This window comes from Gossypium hirsutum, chromosome A01, assembly GCF_007990345.1.
Source record: "Gossypium hirsutum isolate 1008001.06 chromosome A01, Gossypium_hirsutum_v2.1, whole genome shotgun sequence".
Lineage (NCBI taxonomy): Eukaryota > Viridiplantae > Streptophyta > Magnoliopsida > Malvales > Malvaceae > Gossypium > Gossypium hirsutum.
The window spans coordinates 17,300,349-17,319,860 of record NC_053424.1 but is presented as its reverse complement, the minus strand read 5'-3'; the positions used below and the strand labels follow the sequence as shown (position 1 = coordinate 17,319,860).

The 19,512-nt window shown below is 31.7% G+C and overlaps 1 protein-coding gene and 1 pseudogene across 1 annotated transcript; one reads left to right on the top strand and one right to left on the bottom strand.

Moving 5' to 3' along the window:
- The first annotated feature begins 1,720 nt into the window (after window positions 1-1,720).
- Window positions 1,721-7,441, top strand: LOC107921133 (metal tolerance protein 10). The gene is made up of 6 exons (XM_016851000.2): window positions 1,721-2,153; window positions 5,898-6,010; window positions 6,132-6,377; window positions 6,465-6,545; window positions 6,630-6,860; window positions 6,940-7,441. The coding sequence occupies exons 1-6, from the start codon at window positions 1,976-1,978 to the stop codon at window positions 7,282-7,284; spliced, it is 1,194 nt and encodes a 397-aa protein (XP_016706489.2). The 5' UTR covers window positions 1,721-1,975; the 3' UTR covers window positions 7,285-7,441.
- A 5,137-nt stretch (window positions 7,442-12,578) lies between these two features.
- LOC121210141 (protein argonaute 4A-like) lies at window positions 12,579-14,640 on the bottom strand (annotated as a pseudogene).
- Window positions 14,641-19,512: the final 4,872 nt, after the last annotated feature.

Below are 19,512 nucleotides of genomic sequence, written 5' to 3'. Positions count from 1 at the left end.
AGCTAAAAATATTTAGGTACCAAAATGAGAAAAATAGTATATTTTAATGGCCAAATGATACTTTAAGCTAAAAATAAAATACGAAAGTGAAAAAAACTAAAAACTATAAGAGATAATAGTTATTTTGATGATTAATATATTAGCAGTAAAACATATATCACTTTATATGTTTTTATTTTTTAAAATAATAATTTTTTATTACTATTTTCTTAATAAAAATTGGCCTTTTGAATGTAAAGATTGAATTTCATAAAAAATTCAGACTTTAAAACTTAATTGCATTACTGTGGTTGGTTGGAACGAAAGTGTTTCATAATACGTTAAGTCATTTATGTAATATGAGGTAATGTGCATATAGAATATTTTGAGGCATATACGGCTTGATAACAAGGACTCAAGCAATATTTTGTTATATAATTTATAAACTCTTCAAATACTTAAATCACAGGATATTATATTTTTTAACTATATTTAAATCCACAATCTTCATATTAATATGATAAAAATAATACCAACTCAATTAAGTAACTGTACTTAAACCCAAGGTTTTAAAAATTTTAAGTAACTTATTTAGATCAACTGTGTACCTCAACAACATCATACTTCAACAAAGTTGAGATGATTTTGATAAGAGGATAAAGAAGGGGAAGGATATGTACAAGGAAGATTGGACCACCCTCCAAAGGAGAGGGTAGGAATAGTTTTCAATTTCATACCACACCCTAATTCATGGTCCCCAACCAATTTCCCTAATACCTTTTCATTTTAAACTCTTGACAAATAAGTTGCACTTTTTCCTCAAATATTTCAACTTTAATATCTCTAATTTTCCACCATCTTTAAATACAAATTTTTGTTCCTCTAAATTAATACATCCATCACAAAATATGATCAAATTGGTAATTAAACATAAATTATAGTAAATTTAGATAAGATTTAAACTACAATAAAAATTTAAACCAAAAATACATATATAATTTACGTAAATAAAAACTTGAAATTATAAACAATTGTTTTTTTTAAATAAACCAACCCATAATTGTTTTTATACATAAAAAAAATTATATTAAAAAAAAAGCCACATATTGCCTAATTTATGTTCATCCATGCGTTTTCCAAGAATGTTCTGTATTCTTGAAAAAATCGAAGGAAAAGAAAGACAACTTCCTGCCGAGAGAGGAAAATAAAAGCTGTAATTTTTTTTGATGCATCAAATCAATTGCTCAAATGCATCACATGTTTTTGTCTTGTCTTGTTTAAGAGCTTTCAACATGTTATTTAGAGTCACATTAAAAATTTGTAAATTTAATTTTTATGTTTGATAGAATTTAGTACATATTTGATTCACTACTATCTTTCGAAATGCATAACTCTTTCAACCCTTCTAAGCATTCTGGTACTTAAATCTTCCAAGCTGTGATTTTTTTTTGTGTTGTTGTACACAAAAAAATAATAATAATGGCATATTATTTGATATCTATTACAGAAAAAAAAAAGCTACCAATATTTATAAATTGTTGCAATGTGGAAAAAGATTATATAAAATAATGACGTTTGTCATTTATCTTTTTTTTAATAGTTTTATGTCATATTAACATTTTCATAATAAATTTTAGTATTTTTATCTTAAAAAAATCAAATCAGATTAAAATCTTAAAATTTAGGATGAAATTATTAATGTAACAATGCTATTTAAAAGGAATCAAATATTACACAAAATGAATTTAAAAAGAATATTTGGATATAATGAAAAGAAAAGAAAAACTGAAAAAGGCATTTAAAAAAGTTGAGCAATGTAACCATAATATCTGGGAAAAAAACAAAAACAAAATTCAGGAAGAGAAGGGCATGTCATGTGTAGAGTAAAATAGGAGGAAATACAGGGTAAGCTGTCTCTTCCCCTACTTTGCGTGATAAATATATAATAAGGAAAGGAAGGAGCGGTTTTAGGGAAGTAGTTTGAGTAAAAATAACAATGGAGCGCAATGAGAGTGGCATCCACAACGTTAACGACGATTACAATACAGAACTTCTGCCTCAGCGAGATGAAAGGTCGTCGTCTTCATGGCGTCTCAACCTGGACGAGTTTCGCCTTCCCCAACAAAGCTTATCCTCTCGGGACGATCCTTTCTCTCGCCTGCTTTGTACCCCTAGTAAGTTCCTTTCTTCTCTTTTTTCCTTCTGCTTCCTTTCTACCTATAAAAGGAGAGCAATCTATGAAGAACAACAAATGCTTTCAAAATAGTATTGAATTGAACTCCAAATTTAGATTTCTCTTTTCTCTTGTGAAGAGAAAGAAGTCCGATGAATCCAGTCTTTTTTCTTAAAAGAAAGGGTTGTTTAGATTTCAACGTAACATATTAATGGTTAGCTGATTTTCAACCAAACCTTTAGTTGATTTCTTTTCTTTTCTTCTTCTGTTGTTTTAAGAGGAAAACAAGAACATTGATTGGAGGAATTAAATATTACACATGAAATACTGGTTTATGCTCTTTTCTGAAGAATTTCGTTTCAACAGCTTTACTGTGGAGAGAAATATTGTGAGAATTTTGTTTTATTTTTTGCATAATTTCTAACTGTTGGCTGGTCCTTGTTTGTGCGAAGAGTCATATACAAAACGATACTTAAAAATTCAGAGTCCTCATTTTTGCCTAAATTGCATGTGTATTATTAATGCTTATCTTTCTACTTTTTGGTAAGGAAATCCCATGATTGAAGAAGGTAAGTCATTAAGTAGCAACTTGAAATTTGAATTTCTGACAATCCATAAAAGGAAATTGTTAATAATGATTAGATGAGTCTTATAACGAATTAATTGCTATATGATGAATATTAGTAGAATCAGTGCATTATTGTTAATAATTTTATCACTTTTTTTTTATACTGATATATATGTACATGATCCAGGCAATTTTTCCTAATTAGCTAGTGGAATCCTACTACATTGTCTCTCAAACTTTTAGGTCAGGTTTGGCCAAAGTAGCTTAGCACTTATAAAGCTTTAGGGACCTTATTTGTCATCATCTTCTTTTTCTATTCATAAAGTTTCTAGGATATTAAAAAAGAAAAAGAAAAAGAAAACAATCACTATCGATTTTAAAATGAAATTATGTATCCAAATAATATATTTAAAAAATAATCTTAAATCAACTTATAAAATTTATTATTTTATTAATTATATAGGGAATAATTACCTTATTTAAAATCACACCATTTTGAACCTAAATTGTAATTTATTGGTTGATTGTTTATTTTATTTAGAAATTGTTTTAGGTTCAATTCGTAAGAGTGTTATTTGTTGAGTGTTAGTAGTGATTTAATTTGCTCCTATTAATTGGGTGCAATGGTAATATACATTATATTCTAAAAGGAGATGTAGATTCGAATATTGAAAATGATATTGTTGAGAAAATAAATTATGAACTACAATTGAGGAGGAATCAACTCTCTTATTGAGAGAAGTCCTTGAAGTGTGTCTCTATTAGAAAAATCTGAAGAGAGCTCAAAGAAGTTTATAGAATTTATCGAAACGCCTAGGGTCCATCAATAAAATTAATCATAAACACTTTGAGTACAATGTTTTTATCGTTCAATGTTCAAATTAACTACTAAAAAATAACACTGCAAAAACTTTTCTCCATTTCCCCTAACACGAAAAATGAAAAAAAAAACATGAATTTCATAGCAAACTTTCTTTTTTTTCGAAGGGGCCATTGTTGTTTAATAAACTAAGCATAGAATATTATTGAACAAAAAAAAAACTAATTATAGAATATTAGGTGCTATAGAGGCAGAAGTGTTTTTCTCCATTATCCCAACAATATATGCAAATATCATTATTAAGCGCACTTTTCTAGGGAATTCAGCCCTTGATGAAATAATATAATAAATAATAATAATAACACTTAAGAGATGAGACCTAGGACAAAATTGAAGAGCAATCGAGGATCCAGCTTAATTTCTTCTATTTGTGGTGAATTTCTAAGGCCTAAATTGATTTTTCTTACACATGAAATTAAATTATAAACAAAATGCTAAGCTGACACTAGTTATGGGATCTTTTGTAATGTTATACAATATATATATATAATGAATTTTTTAGCGCTTTTAGCTTTATAGATAAAGTTGTTTTTATTTTTTAAATTTGTATTTTTTATTAAAATCTGATGAAAAAATTAATATTTGTTAACTTTATTAAAAAATACATATACGTGAGTTGTTATGTAGATAATATGTTAACATCTAATTAATTTTTAATAATTTTTAATAACTTTAATGATTTTAAAATTTTTAAAATAGTTTTTATAATTTTTTTGAATTTTTAAAATTTTAAAAAATTAAGTAAATGCTGGCATGTAATCTATGTAGTAATCCATGTGTATGTCACTTTAAAAAAGTTAACAAACATTATTTTTTTTATCTATTTTGGAGTAATTTGATAAAAAAATATAAATTTAATAACTAAAAGAGATAAGTTAATGGAGTTTTAACTCGATTGACATAGACATTGTTACCAATATAGGAGGATGTATATTTGAATGTGCTAAAGCGTATTATCTTATTATTTATGAGTTTAACAAATAGATCAGAACCTATAATAAAATTATTAAAAAAACTAAAAAATAAAAATTAAATGAATAAATAAGATACTTTTTTCCCTTAAAAATTGAAGGATGAAAATAATTCTTCATGAAAAGAAAAAAAGCATCTCAAGATTTTGTGTATGCATTTGCTAGCTGTAAAGGAAATCTTCTGATTGCAACATAGACAGTCAGGAAGAAGCTGACCAACATCTATTCCAGTTATTGATGTATTTTATGAACATATTTTTTTTCCTGGACGCATATTATTATGTACACATGTAAAGATACATCAATCCAATATGTATAAATATATTAATACGCCAATAAAATTTTTAAATTTTTAAGTATTTAATTTTCAACTTAAATAAATATAAAAATACTTTAAAATATTAATTAAATGCAAAAATCATATTTTATTTTAAATTTAATTATGAAATAAATAAAAACAGTTAAAATTGCCTTTAAAAAAGGAAACTTGTTATAGATTAATACTAGCTAGCTATAAACCGGCCCAAGCAGGTATGAGTGGTACCTAAAACCACAATGCTACTTTATTGATATTACCCCTTAATTTAACTTTATATCTTTTGATATTTTAGCTTTTTTTAGTTAAATTTATTTATTAATCTTTTAAAAACGTTAAAATGTATTTTTAATAGAAATGTAATGTTATTTAAATCGGATCGATAATCAAATTGATTAGGTTACTGATTTGCTGGTTCGATCGTTTCAACCGGTCCAATCGGTATGATTAAAAATTATTATAAATTTTTTTAAAAAAATCTATTTTAGTCAGTTCTCAATCTAACTGACTCAAAGCTACTCTCCAAACCTGTCCTTGATCGGTTCCTGGTTCAATTGATTTGACCGATCGATTCAGTCCCGTTCAAACAACACTAAAATATTAAAATTTTAACGATATTAATATGGCAACCCACATGACAATCTTAGGATATTTCATGTCCACATGACCTTACTTGTCTTATTTGTCATGTTAACAAATAATTTAAAATTTATAAAATGTTTAAAATTTTAATATTTTAGTCAGTACTTCTATTAAAAATAGCAATTTAACTCTTTTCAAAAGGTGTAAAGTCAAATTTGACAGTTTTTAAAGGTGGATAGTTAAATCTAACATTATTATCTATAGATATATTTTACCTTTCAAATCAATACGTGTCAATAGATACCGACGATATTGAATGATACATAAAACTCTGATTTCGTTATTACCCTATGTTGTTTCCCATGTAGTAATTAATGAAGACTTTTTGTAATGATGTTATGGTTATTTTTGGGTTCCCTTTCATTCAGAGAAACAGCGGAAGGTTTCAGAGTACTACAAAAAGCAAGAAAGGCTCCTTGCAGGATTTAATGAGATGGAGACCATGAATGAGATGGGTTGTTTGCCCGATAGCCTAACCGAGGTTGTTTCTTCTTCACTGGTTTTTACATCTGCTTCTCATTATGCCTTAAACATCAAATACAACTAAACAAATCAATGCATTGTAAATGTTATATTAATAGTGAATACCTTGCTGTATTCAGGATGAAATGAAGCAACTTGCAAGGAGTGAGAGGATGGCAGTTCATGTGTCTAACGCTGCCAATTTGGTGCTTTTTGGTGCCAAAGTATTTGCCTCTATTGAAAGCAAATCTTTGGCAGTCATTGCATCAACTTTGGATTCACTCTTGGATCTCCTGTCGGGATTTATTCTATGGTTCACTGCGCATGCCATGAGAACCCCCAATCAATATCACTATCCAATTGGAAAGAAACGAATGCAGCCCGTCGTAAGTTATTTCTCGATAAAATAAATGTATATATATTTCTTTCCTGTCACCGCAAATATGTCCATTAACCAAGCTTTGACTTTCCAGGGTATCATTGTTTTTGCTTCAGTAATGGCAACTCTAGGATTACAAATATTGCTGGAGTCTGTCAGGGAACTGATTGCAAAGGTGTGTGCTACTCAGCTACCATCAAGTCATTTTGGTATGGCCATTGGCCACAACGTTTTTACTTATTTGGTTCCTTTTGTATAGTCCCACCCGGAGATCAATCATATGCAAGAGAAATGGATGATCGGGATTATGGTTTTGGTGACGGTGGTGAAGTTCGTCCTCATGGTCTATTGCCGGCAGTTCAAAAACGAAATCGTTAGAGCCTACGCGCAGGATCATTTCTTCGATGTGGTTACTAACTCAGTTGGTTTAGCAACAGCTGTTCTAGCTATTCATATCCGCTGGTGGATTGATCCAACTGGAGCTATAATTGTGAGTTAAATAAAATATTTCCTCTCAATCACATGCATGCTACTAATATCCTTATTAGCTCATTGCTTCATAATTGCAGATAGCACTATACACGATGAGTACCTGGGCCAGAACAGTGATTGAGAATGTATGGTCACTAATTGGAAGAAGTGCACCACCTGATTTTCTAGCAAAATTGACGTATCTGATATGGAACCACCATGAAGAGATACAACACATTGACACAGTAAGGGCATATACATTTGGTTCCCATTACTTTGTGGAGGTTGACATAGTGTTGCCTGAAGACATGCTGCTGAACAAAGCACACAACATTGGTGAGAAACTGCAGGAGAAGCTAGAGCAGCTACCAGAAGTTGAGCGAGCCTTTGTGCATATCGATTTTGAGTTTACACATAGGCCTGAACATAAGACCATGGTCTGAGTCCGATGCTTGCATCGGTGTGGTTTGATCTCCCAACTCATTATTGTGCTTTCATACTTCATAATTTGTTCACCCCTTAGTGTCTCTCCTGCTTGTAGTCCCAAATGCTACATAATTTTACTTTTCGTATTATATCATTAACTACGCATTGCATGAATCTCTCTCATTTTTCGGTTGGTTACACTAGGATAATATGTGATTTCATAATTACGTTCATAATATGTTTAAAAATTTTGTTCATAATTTTTCTGCTCCGAAAAATTTAGGGGTTATGAACCCAGCCCATCTTCATCTATTCACCTTCAAATTATTATTCTTTTGTTGGTTTTGAACCCAAAAAATTGAATAATTTTGAAGGTGATTTCAGCAAAAGATTATTGAATGTTGAGTTGAAGTTCAAAATCTCGCGATGGTTACAGGGGTATTCAATGTTGTTGTGCAAACTAGAAAGGAGTTTGAAATTATTTGGGTTTAAATGAATTTATTTAAAATTGTTTTATGTTGATCTGAGACAATGTGTTTCAGAATGGAAAGAGGGGTGGAGAAGGATGAAGGGTTGAGTTTTTGAGAAAAGAATGAGAGTGTCAAATGTAAAATGTTTCCCAATTTTCTTGATCAAACTGATACTAGAATTAGCAACGAGCAAACTGAATGAATTTTAGTGTTCAACCTTTAAATTACCTTGTTCAAAATGTATAGAATGAATAAAAAGCACTATAATCATTAAAAATGAAAGTTCAACAAAAGATGATAATCACGACATTGGCAAATTAATACTTGCACATATCATCAGAGTAGGTCACAACATGTTGCAATATGAATATGAATTTTATAAAATTATTATTATAATAATAAATAGTTTAAATAAATAACAATATTTTATAAATGGATATGAATTTTTAAAATAATAATTATAAAGAGGTTTTTTTTCAAGTAGTTAAAGGTTTTTTTAAAAAAGAAGAAGAAGATAATGTCACATTTGATACCTGTACTTTAATGAAATGTCTAATTTGATACCTGTACTTTAATGAAATGTCTAATGTAGTAGATGTACTTTGAAAATGTTCAATTGATATCAATACTTTCAATATATGTTTTATTATGATAAATGTACTGTCATAAAATGTCTAATGTGATACTTGAACTTTTACTATATGTTTTATTATGATACCTAATGTTAAGGAAGTTAGTGAATTGCTAAACTAATAAATGAAAATTTGGTACGTAATTTTTTTCCAAATAACTAAACATATGATTAATAAAAAGAGAAGTAAATACTAAACTTATATGTACTTTCTTGGATAATAAAAAATATTATTTTAAATAGATGGTATTCTTTTTATTATGTAAATTTAATATTTACTTCTTTTTATTAACCATATGTTAGTTAGTTATTTATTTTAAATTTAATTAGATTTAAATTTTTTTTAGTTTTTCACATAATGTTATAACTTATAATATCCATACACACTTGATGATTTGGAAAAAAAATTTATTTGTTTAATTTTTATTAGTCGATTTAGCAATTCACCATAACGTTCTTAACACTAGGTACCATAATAAAATACATATTGATAATTTAGGTATCATAACGGACATTTTCAAGATATAAGTAATACATTGGATATTTTATGAAAGTGCAAGTATCATAATAAAACACATATTGCAAGTTCATGTAACACATTGGATATTTTTAAAGTATAAGTACCATATTAGACACTTTATAAAAATACAAGTACCAAATATAATATTACTTTTTAAAGGAAAATATGAGCTTTTTTACTTAGATAATACAAAATTAATATTTAAATACCTAAATGGTATGCCAATACCATTATTTACCAAAATGATATGTTTTTAATAGTGTTGGGGTTGGAGGGAGTTAGGGTGGCGACACCACCATTTTTTTTTGTTGCAATTATGGAACCATCATTAGCATATGATTTGTGAAAAATATATATATATTAAATGGGTGGAGGACGTATGAGAGGCAACACCAATATCAGGGTTTGAAAAAACCCAGTAAGAAAATAGGCCATATGTCGAAACCATTTTTAAATCGAGTTTTGGAAAATGGGAATCGACTTTAAGAAAAACGAAAACGGGAGTTGCCACCAATCTTTTTAGGTGTGATTGGATCATCTTATAAAATGTTTTGTTTTAAAACATTAATTTTGGTCTACGAAAGTCAAGAAAACGGATTCGGGAGTCGGTTACGTACGAGGAAGGGTTAACACCCTCGTAACGCCCAAAAATTGGTACCTAATTGATTATCAAGTGTCTTTAATGTCGGAAATTTGAAAGTTTTAAGATGCAAACCTCTTTTAATTAAAATGTCTCAATTTTGAAAATTAAGGCTCACTTATTTTAAACGAGTCAAAACATCACATCCAGTAAGTTAGGAAGCAACATTTTAAAACATTCGAAACTAAGCTCGTCTTTCGAAAATTTCTATATCGAAACAACAAAATGCCATATCCAGTAAGTTAGGACACTATGTTTTGAAATCTCAAAATAATTGTTTAAGTTTTGAAAACTCAAAATCACTTAGACGGGTGCTTGACTATTCGAATTCAACGAGAAAAGTCGCAACCTAGTAAGTTAGGGCACTACCTTTCTCGAAGTTTCCAAACATCAAGCATTGCCTTTTATTTTTTTATTTTTAAAAAGACATTGGAATATTATTTTAAATGACGTTTTAGGATGACATATTAATGCATCATGAAGCATAGATGTACAAAATATTCTAACATTTCCATACAAACATAAATAATATCATTAAGACAAAACTAAATAACATGAACATACGTTTAATGGAAAAAAAATACTAGGGTAAATATAAGATAATAAACAAATAAAAATATGAGTAAACTAAAAGAAAAACATAATACATGCAAAAATTATACAACAATATATATATCATAAAATAGCACATAAAAGAAATAATTAATCATAGCATATAAAAAATGAAACTATGCACAAATAAGATAAATGACATACACTAAAAAAATGAATAAATAGAACATTTACAAATTATAAAAATATAATGCAATAGTTCAAAATACATGAAATGATAATATAATATATATACATGCATAGAAAATATATATTTGAAAATAAACTATATAAAAAAGTTAAATATTATAATATATAAAATACATAATCAAATGTATAAAAGATAGGAATAAATATACATATTTGAAAAATGAAGAAATTAAAATATAAAAAAGGTTGAAAAACTAAGATAGACGAAGAATAAAATAAGAACAAACCACAGAGAGTAAGAACACAAGAGGGAGAGAAATTTGAGTGAATTCTCTCAAGAATTCTTATTGCTTCCCAAAACTCAAGTGATTTACAATGAAGGGAGAGGCCTCTATTTATAGTTGAGCCTCCCCAAATCCAACGGTACAGATCAATTACATCAACGGTTAAGATTAAAGGATATCTACAAATTAAATCTCCAAGATTACAAGATCATATCTTCAAGATTGTATATCATATCTAAGATTGCATATCATATCCAAGATTGTATCATATCTAAGATTGCATATCATATCTAAGATTGCATATCCTTAAAGATTATATTGCCATATGAGTCAAGCTCATAGATGGACCTTCAATCTTTTCAAGTAATGGGCCATTTCGATTGGGCCAAATTATATGTTTGTAATTTTGTACTAGACTTGGACTTTGTTTTTTTTTTTGAAATTATTTCTGGGCCCGGGCAAAATTGAATGTCTACAGCTGCCCCTCTTTGCTCATTGCTGTGTAACAGGAATAGAGCAAAGACTATAAAAGGACAATTTTGCCCGAGCTCGTCGAGTCTTGAGTTCTTGATCCTTAATTTTCTTTAAATGGCCTCTTGACGGCTTCAATCTGCTTCACTGCAACTTAGGAAGGCGATATCTGCTATCTTTGATCTGCTCCCTGTCTAATACAGAGACGCCAAATCTGTTATCTTTGATCTGTTTTCTGACAATACAGAGATGCCAAATCATCTTAGATTTGCTTCATCGTAAGCACGCGAAAACCAAATTAACTATGTCTTCGATTTGCACCTTGTAATCACAAGGATACCAAACCATCTTGGATCTGCTTCAGTCTAATCATCTGAAGGTTAGATCTGCTATGTGTTTGCCCTCCGTCGAATATGGAGACGCCAAACTTCGATTTGTTCTCTAACAATACAGAGATGCCAAATCATCTTAGATTTGCTTCATCGTAAGCATGTGAAAACCAAATCAGCTATGTCTTCGATTTGTTCCTTGTAAGCACAAGAATGCCAAATCATCTTGAATCTACTTCAGTATAAACATCTGAAGGTTAGATCTGCTATGTGTCTGTTCTCCGTCGAATATGGAGACGCCAAACTTCGATTTGTTATCTGACAATACAGAGATGCCAAATCATCTTAGATTTGCTTCATCGTAAGCACGTGAAAGCCAAATCAGCTATGTCTTCGATTTGTTCCTTGTAAGCACAAGGATGCCAAATCACCTTGGATCTGCTTTAGTATAAACATATGAAGTCCAGATCTGCTATGTGTCTGCTCTCTGTCGAATATGGAGACGCCAAACTTCGATTTGTTCTCTGACAATACAGAGATGCCAAATCATCTTAGATTTGCTTCAGCGTAAACCGTGAAAGCCAAATCAGCTATGTCTTCGATTTGTTCCTTGTAAGCACAAGGATGCCAAATCTGCTATCTTCAACTTGTTCCCTATAAACACAGGGATGCCATGCTGAAATCTTCTATCTGCTTCACTGTAAGCACAGGAATATCAGATCTTCTATCTTCGATTTGTTCTCTATAAACACAGGGATGCCAAATCTGCTATCTTCAACTTGTTCCCTATAAACATAGGGATGCCATGCTGAAATCTTCGATCTGCTTCGCTGTAAGCACAGGAATGTCAGATCTGCTATCTTCGATTTGTTCCCTATAAACACAAGGATGCCAAATCTGCTATCTTCAACTTGTTCCCTATAAACACAGGGATGCCATGCTGAAATCTTCAACTTGTTCCCTATAAACACAGGGATGCCATGTTAAAATCTTCGATCTGCTTCGCTGTAAGCACAGGAGTGTCAGATCTGCTATCTGCGATTTGTTCCCTATAAACACAGGGATGCCAAATCTTGTTTCTTTGATCTAGATTGCCCCATAAGAGACATAACCTATAGAATGCATATGAGTTCGTGTCTAATAATTAGGATGCTATGATCGAAGTGAGTCAAATTCTCCTAATGCAAAATGTTATGAATATGACCCCTATTTCAGACGTCATCACTTATTCTCTCATTGAAGTTTTATCTTGATGAATCAACTTACTCCTATTGTACCATTCTCCAAATGTTGTGACCCGCTGGAGATGTTTATGGAATGATCCTTTCTTAAGATCAATATTGCTTAAAATGTCCAACCACCTTTTGGACTGAAGAAGAAATTTCCCTGAGTACATCTGACCCTTAAATATGGAAATTCTTTAAACAATTGTCTTGTTTCAGTTTCTTGTATTATCTAGAAATTTCCAGAGTAATATGTAAAACTTCGTTTGTAAAGATATTTAGTTCATCTATCATTATTTTAATGCAACATACTTTAAGGATAATGGAAGATAATTTAATCTTGAGAATAATTAGATTTGAATAAATTTGTCAAAAATACAAAGGACATTAATCTGAAAGCCTATCTTTGAGAAGAAAAAGAATCTAAAGATAGCAAACAGGACAAAAGTTAGATGCCCTAGATATCGCCGCTTGAGCGTTTATATGCCAGCTCCATGAAGACTTTCTTGAATTCAACATGTGTTTAAAAGATCCAAAGTACTTTGTTGATGCCCCGATATGCAACGCGCTTCACTCTTCGTTGAATCAGATATAGCAAGATTATCGTGTGCTCTTCAAAATTTGAGCTGCCCTTTCGGGTTTTCAACTCAAAACCCCTTTGGTCTCAAGGCGCCCTTTGCGGGTTTTCACCTTAGCATTTCCATTTTTCTTTTTCCATTTTTCTCTTTTTTCTTTTTATTTTTTTCTCTTTTTTTCTTTTTTTCCTTTTTTTTTGAAATAGAAGTCCCAAAGTGCCCTTTGCGGGTTTTCACGTTGGCTTCCCTTCTCCTTCAGACAAAGTACTCGTTGACCGAGTCTGAATTCACTGGATCAGATAAATTCTTCCTATCCATTTCTTGTCAAAATTAGTGCACCTCTAGAGAAAGCCCTCTTCGCAACATATGACCCTTCCCAATTCAGAATCCTTTTGCATGGGAAGGATCTCTTTCAGCACAAGGTTTCCTTTATGAAATTCTTTTAGACGAACCTTCTTTGTCATAAGTCTGTGTCATCCATTCTTGGTACATTTGTTTAGGATGAATACTTTCAAGTTAAATTTACTAGAGGTGTTCAATTCTTGACTCCATCAAAGCTTGGAGGAAAAATCTTGATTCATAAACCCATGAGAAAGGGATTGCCCCAGCAGTAGTCCTGGTTGTTATTTGTCAAACCCTACAAAAAGATGGTTCAATGATTCTCAGCAGACAAGAATGAAGTTGCTGACTTTATCCTTCAACCTGGAACATACATCCCACCATGACTCGATGATGTTTCTGAAGCATCCCTAATCTTCATAAATTGCCCCCACCTGTGAAGCTGCCAAATGAGCGTAGCAAATAGGAGCCACAAAAAATATGGCTGTGGTGCTCCTTTGATACATATAGGATAGAGAATGAACAAACTCTTGCAGATCATCAGCCGAAAACCCAGCCTGGTCTAAGAGAGCATGATAGCGGGTCTACCTCATGATTCCAATCATTCCAGCATGGGTACCAAGGTAAAAATCATTGTTCTTTGGATGGCATACTTTGTTGTCAATGACAATACCATGTAGCACATTGTCAGGAGATCCCTATTGAAAAAAACTTGGTATGATGGTTTTTCGTACAATAACAACCACAATCTTTAGGGTTCCACTTCTCGTCAAGGAACTTGCAAGCCTCAATAATTTGATCAAAACTTGATTGAATTGAGACTCGCTAACCCTATCCCTGAAAATAATGATTTGATCAGGCTTTCTCTTCCCTGAACTTGTATAGAAGTCTAAGAGAGCTTCCTTCATGATACTGTCATCCACTTTGTCAGAAATTGGTTTTGAAGAAAGAATCTATCATTTTAAGTTTCAGAGACTGTGTACGACCTGATGCCCCTGGAAATCAATGGCCAACGCCTGGAGCTAACCATCACAGCTATTGACGGCACATCAGACTGCTCAGGAGAGCCAAACAATGCACCCATTCCAAGGATGATGACTGGAACCTTTAAAACAACTGGAATTGAAGGTGTTTGCCCCAGCGTAAGCATAGAGAGTAAGAGGTAGTTTCTTATGCCAATTTTTACCAATCTCAGTCATCTTCTGTAATTTATTTTTTCTTCTTTTTCTTTTCTTTTGGCAACCTTTGTTGTACTGTGGTATGGCGCCTTATCTTTGAAAAGACTGCAAACTTTTGGCATTATGCAGTTGGATATGATCTTCTTCTTTTTTTTTGAAATGGATGACTTTTGACTTTGTAATATTGGCATATGAAGCTATCTAGCCCTCTTAATGGAGTAGTTGACGTCTACAAAGATGAGTCATTGTCAGCTTGAAACTTTTGACGAGCTCGGGCCCATAACATACATGCCTCATAAGTCTTGACTCCTTTAAATTTGGCATTCATTGTACAACTATGCGATCCCTTTCCATGGTGGACCAACAGTGCCCCAAAACCTCATGTTTATCCTGGCAATTGCAAATCCTTCTGCATGCGTCTTTAGACCATATTTTTGAATTCCTATAATTCTCAACAAGGTCTTGTTTTGTCTCCTCAACTAATTCCAATTTCGCAATCTTTCCTTCCTCTAAGGCTATATTTCCTACCACCACTTCATGGGGTAAAAACCATTTTCAACAAATTCAGAAACAAGTCACAATTTCTGTCACCTTCAAAGTACTGAGATTCCTCTAAACACATATCGCACTCAAAAGGAACTCTGAATTTATAGTATCGTTGCCCGTGTCATTGATATCTAGGGATCTATGATAGGCACACAAAAGAATATACAAGGAATAAATGAATTCAAGAATGACTATTTACATGAAATGAAAATTTATAAAGAATGTTAAAGGTCAAAAGAATCAGAATGAAAGAATATTTACTCGGATAAATAATAAAAGTATATTTTATTGAAAATAAAAATTCTGAACATGAGTCCACTTATCAAAAGAAATCTCATTACTCCTAGACTTTAGAACAACAAGAATGTTCTGAATATTACTCCGTAAAATTCCTAAAGATTATAGGAAGTTCTTCTGCAGTCCAATTGTTTAAAGAACTTCCCAGTTCATAAGGGCGAATGCCCTCAAGGTTTCTTTGTTCAGTTCCTTTCTCATGTATGACATTGATGGGATGATTTTCATTTCCAAACCCCCTTCTCCAGGTAAGCTATCCCTCCTGACACAAAAGTCGGGGATATGTAAGGGAACGTCATTAATTCCCATTCAACTTCTTTTTCACTCAGCTGTGACCCTCTTCCCTCTCTCTCTTTTTCTTTCTCTTTTTAATAACTTTAACTAATTAGGGTCTTTTTATAATTTTGAATGCAAATGATGCAATGAAATGCTATAAGATGCAAATGAATGCAAAAGGTATCGATCTCGATTCAATCTCATTTAGAAAACTTTATTTAGAAAAAGAATATCTTTACATATAAATGGATTTCAAATACGCTTTCGCCCTAATGCCTAAAGTTTTAACAAAACAAACTCTTGGCCACGATCAGATTGTAGCTCATATTGGTGCTCAATATGTCAGCCTGTGCCGCCAATGTCTGTAAATAATCAGCTGCCTCTTGAGTTTGAGCTACGACCTCACCTGTGGGGTAATCCGTGCAGCTAAGGGCACCTCCTCCAATACCTGTGAAGTTGTTCTGATTATTTTGAGATAGATTAGCGAACAGGTAGGTATCCCATTCTGCAGTATGCTACCTTAAAATAATATCTTATATCCTTAATATTTCTTGAGAGCTTTTAGATTTCTACCCACGCAGAGCATCCTGCCTTGGTACCTTCACAGCATAGCTAATTTCTAAAGGTCTTTGTATGATACGGTCTTCTTTAATCGCTTTCTTTCATGCTTACTTGAGCTATCCAGGCCATCGGGGCTTGCATTTCCATTGTTTCTGATAAGTACAATAGTAAACTCAAGCTTGTTGTTTGGTAGCAGTCCTATAGTAAATGAGCTTTTTACCATCATAGGCAAAATTCTTTCCATCCAACTCATTTTTGTAGGTCTCATGCACTCTATCAATCACTTTCCTTCCAATACCCTTACCATCCACATGGCAACCGTCTTCATATGAAAGAGAAATGCTATAATGGTAGAAGTGTCCATCAATACTCCCACACTCACTTTGAATTGCTCATCTATCCTCCTGTCAAGCAAATACTGCAAGTCCCCTTAATTATTGTAGAACAACTGCTTGGCTTCATTACTCCATTGATCTCATATTTCCTTTAACTCCTGGAGATTATTTTGCGCCACGCTGATGCGAGTGTAACCCCATAATTCTGATGTATATCCTTCAGCATTTCCTTTGACCATTTATGGACATTAACGTTGCCCTCCATTCTATCAAGAAGTCCATTCTCCATAATAAAACTTTCTAACTTAGAAACTGACTGTGAATCGATACCTTTTAAATGCAATATGACATGCACAAAAGAAAGAAAACAATCAGTATCATATGATATTAATAAACACAAAGATAACCTAAGTATAATTCTGTCTATATTGAGCTCTTACTGTTTTTCTATATGTGGTTTGTTTCTAAAGTTTGAGGTATCCGAACCAGCAGATTCCTCGATCTTCACCCATTATAGGCTCATTTGAATTGAGTTCAGTTCAGGGGAATACATTTCCCTATGGCTACACGGAGATGAAAATCTCACGAAACCATAGGTACGGATGTATCCCAAAAGTGATCCACTATCCTGCACGGAGGCGAAAACCTCACGAAGGCGTAGTTTCTCACTCCCACTTAAGGGTGTGACCACAACGGTCATGCAAATGCAATGCGTATCAGAATATATAACATATGCAATAATACAAACACATGTAATGCAAAGAGGATTAAATTTTAAAATTTTTAATTTCCAACATTAAGACAAGAGATAATCAAGTACACGGCTTGACTCTCTTATTAGTCCCTAGCGGAGTCGCCAAGCTGTCGAAACCATTTTTAAATCGAGTTTTGGAAAATGGGAATCGACTTTAAGAAAAACAAAAACGGGAGTTGCCACCAATCTTTTTAGGTGTGATTGGATCACCTTATAAAATGTTTTGTTTTAAAACATTAATTTTGGTCTACGAAAGTCGAAAAAATGGATTCGAGAGTCGGTTACGTACGAGGAAGGGTTAGCACCCTCGTAACGCCCAAAAATTGGTACCTAATTGATTATCAAGTGTCTTTAATGTCGGAAATTTGAAAGTTTTAAGATGCAAACCTCTTTTAATTAGAATGTCTCAATTTTGAAAATTAAGGCTCACTTATTTTAAACGAGTCAAAACATCACATCCAGTAAGTTAGGACGCAACATTTTAAAACCTTCAAAACTAAGCTCGTCTTTCGAAAATTTCTATCTCGAAACAACAAAACGCCATATCCAGTAAGTTAGGACACTATGTTTTGAAATCTCGAAATAATTGTTTAAGTTTTGAAAACTCAAAATCATTTAGAAGGGTGCTTGACTATTCGAATTCAACGAGAAAAGTCGCAACCTAGTAAGTTAGGGCACTACCTTTCTCGAAGTTTCCAAACATCAAGCATTGCCTTTTATTTTTTTATTTTTAAAAAAACCTTGGAATATTATTTTAAATGACGTTTTAGGATGACATATTAATGCATCATGAAGCATAGATGTACAAAATATTCTAACATTTCCATACAAACATAAATAATATCATTAAGACAAAACTAAATAACATGAACATACGTTTAATGGAAAAAAAATACTAGGGTAAATATAAGATAATAAACAAATAAAAACATGAGTAAACTAAAATAAAAACATAATACATGCAAAAATTATACAACAATATATATATATCATAAAATAGCACATAAAAGAAATAATTAAACATAGCATATAAAAAAAAGAAACTATGCACAAATAAGATAAATGACATACACTAAAAAAATGAATAAATAGAACATTTACAAATTATAAAAATATAATGCAATAGTTCAAAATACATGAAATTATAATATAATATATATACATGCATAGAAAATATATATTTGAAAATAAACTATATAAAAAGGTTAAATATTATAATATATAAAATACATAATCAAATGTATAAAAGATAGGAATAAATATACATATTTGAAAAATGAAGAAATTAAAATATAAAAAAGGTTGAAAAACTAAGATAGACGAAGAATAAAATAAGAACAAACCACAGAGAGTAAGAACGCAAGAGGGAGAGAAATTTGAGTGAATGCTCTCAAGAATTCTTATTGCTTCCCAAAACTCAAGTGATTTACAATGAATGGAGAGGCCTCTATTTATAGTTGAGCCTCCGCAAATCCAACGATACAGATCAATTACATCAACAGTTAAGATTAAAGGATATCTACAAATTAAATCTCCAAGATTACAAGATCATATCTTCAAGATTGCATATCATATCTAAGATTGCATATCATATCTAAGATTGTATCATATCTAAGATTGCATATCATATCTAAGATTGCATATCCTTAAAGATTATATTTCCATATGAGTCAAGCTCATAGATGAACCTTCAATCTTTTCAAGTAATGGGCCATTTCGATTGGGCCAAATTATATGTTTGTAATTTTGTACTAGACTTGGACTTTGTTTTTTTTTTGAAATTATTTCTGGGCCCGAGCAAAATTGAGTGTCTACACCATATATGATCGTTTAGTAAATAATAAATTTAAAGGGGTTTATGGGGACTTGGGTTATGAGACTTGTAATGCATGTGTCAGGTGGGGTGGAGGATTGGCGATAGGCAGCACCAGTTTTGCCCAGTGACCGCATGTAGCGGACAAGACCAATAGGTCGCAGGGCTTGAAATTGACTTTTTAGTTGCTTTTTTTTTGTTTCCTTTAAGCATATATATGAGAGTGTATATGGATGAGGTTTGTAGTTAGATTTTTTTTTTGCTT

Bases quoted from the DNA above. Each gene is read 5' to 3' on its own strand.
- LOC107921133 (XM_016851000.2), top strand. From the start codon at position 1,976: ATGGAGCGCAATGAGAGTGGCATCCACAACGTTAACGACGATTACAAT. The intron at 6,011-6,131 runs GTTGTTTCTTCT...TGCTGTATTCAG, and splicing joins TGCCCGATAGCCTAACCGAG to GATGAAATGAAGCAACTTGC. The intron at 6,861-6,939 runs GTGAGTTAAATA...TCATAATTGCAG, and splicing joins ATCCAACTGGAGCTATAATT to ATAGCACTATACACGATGAG.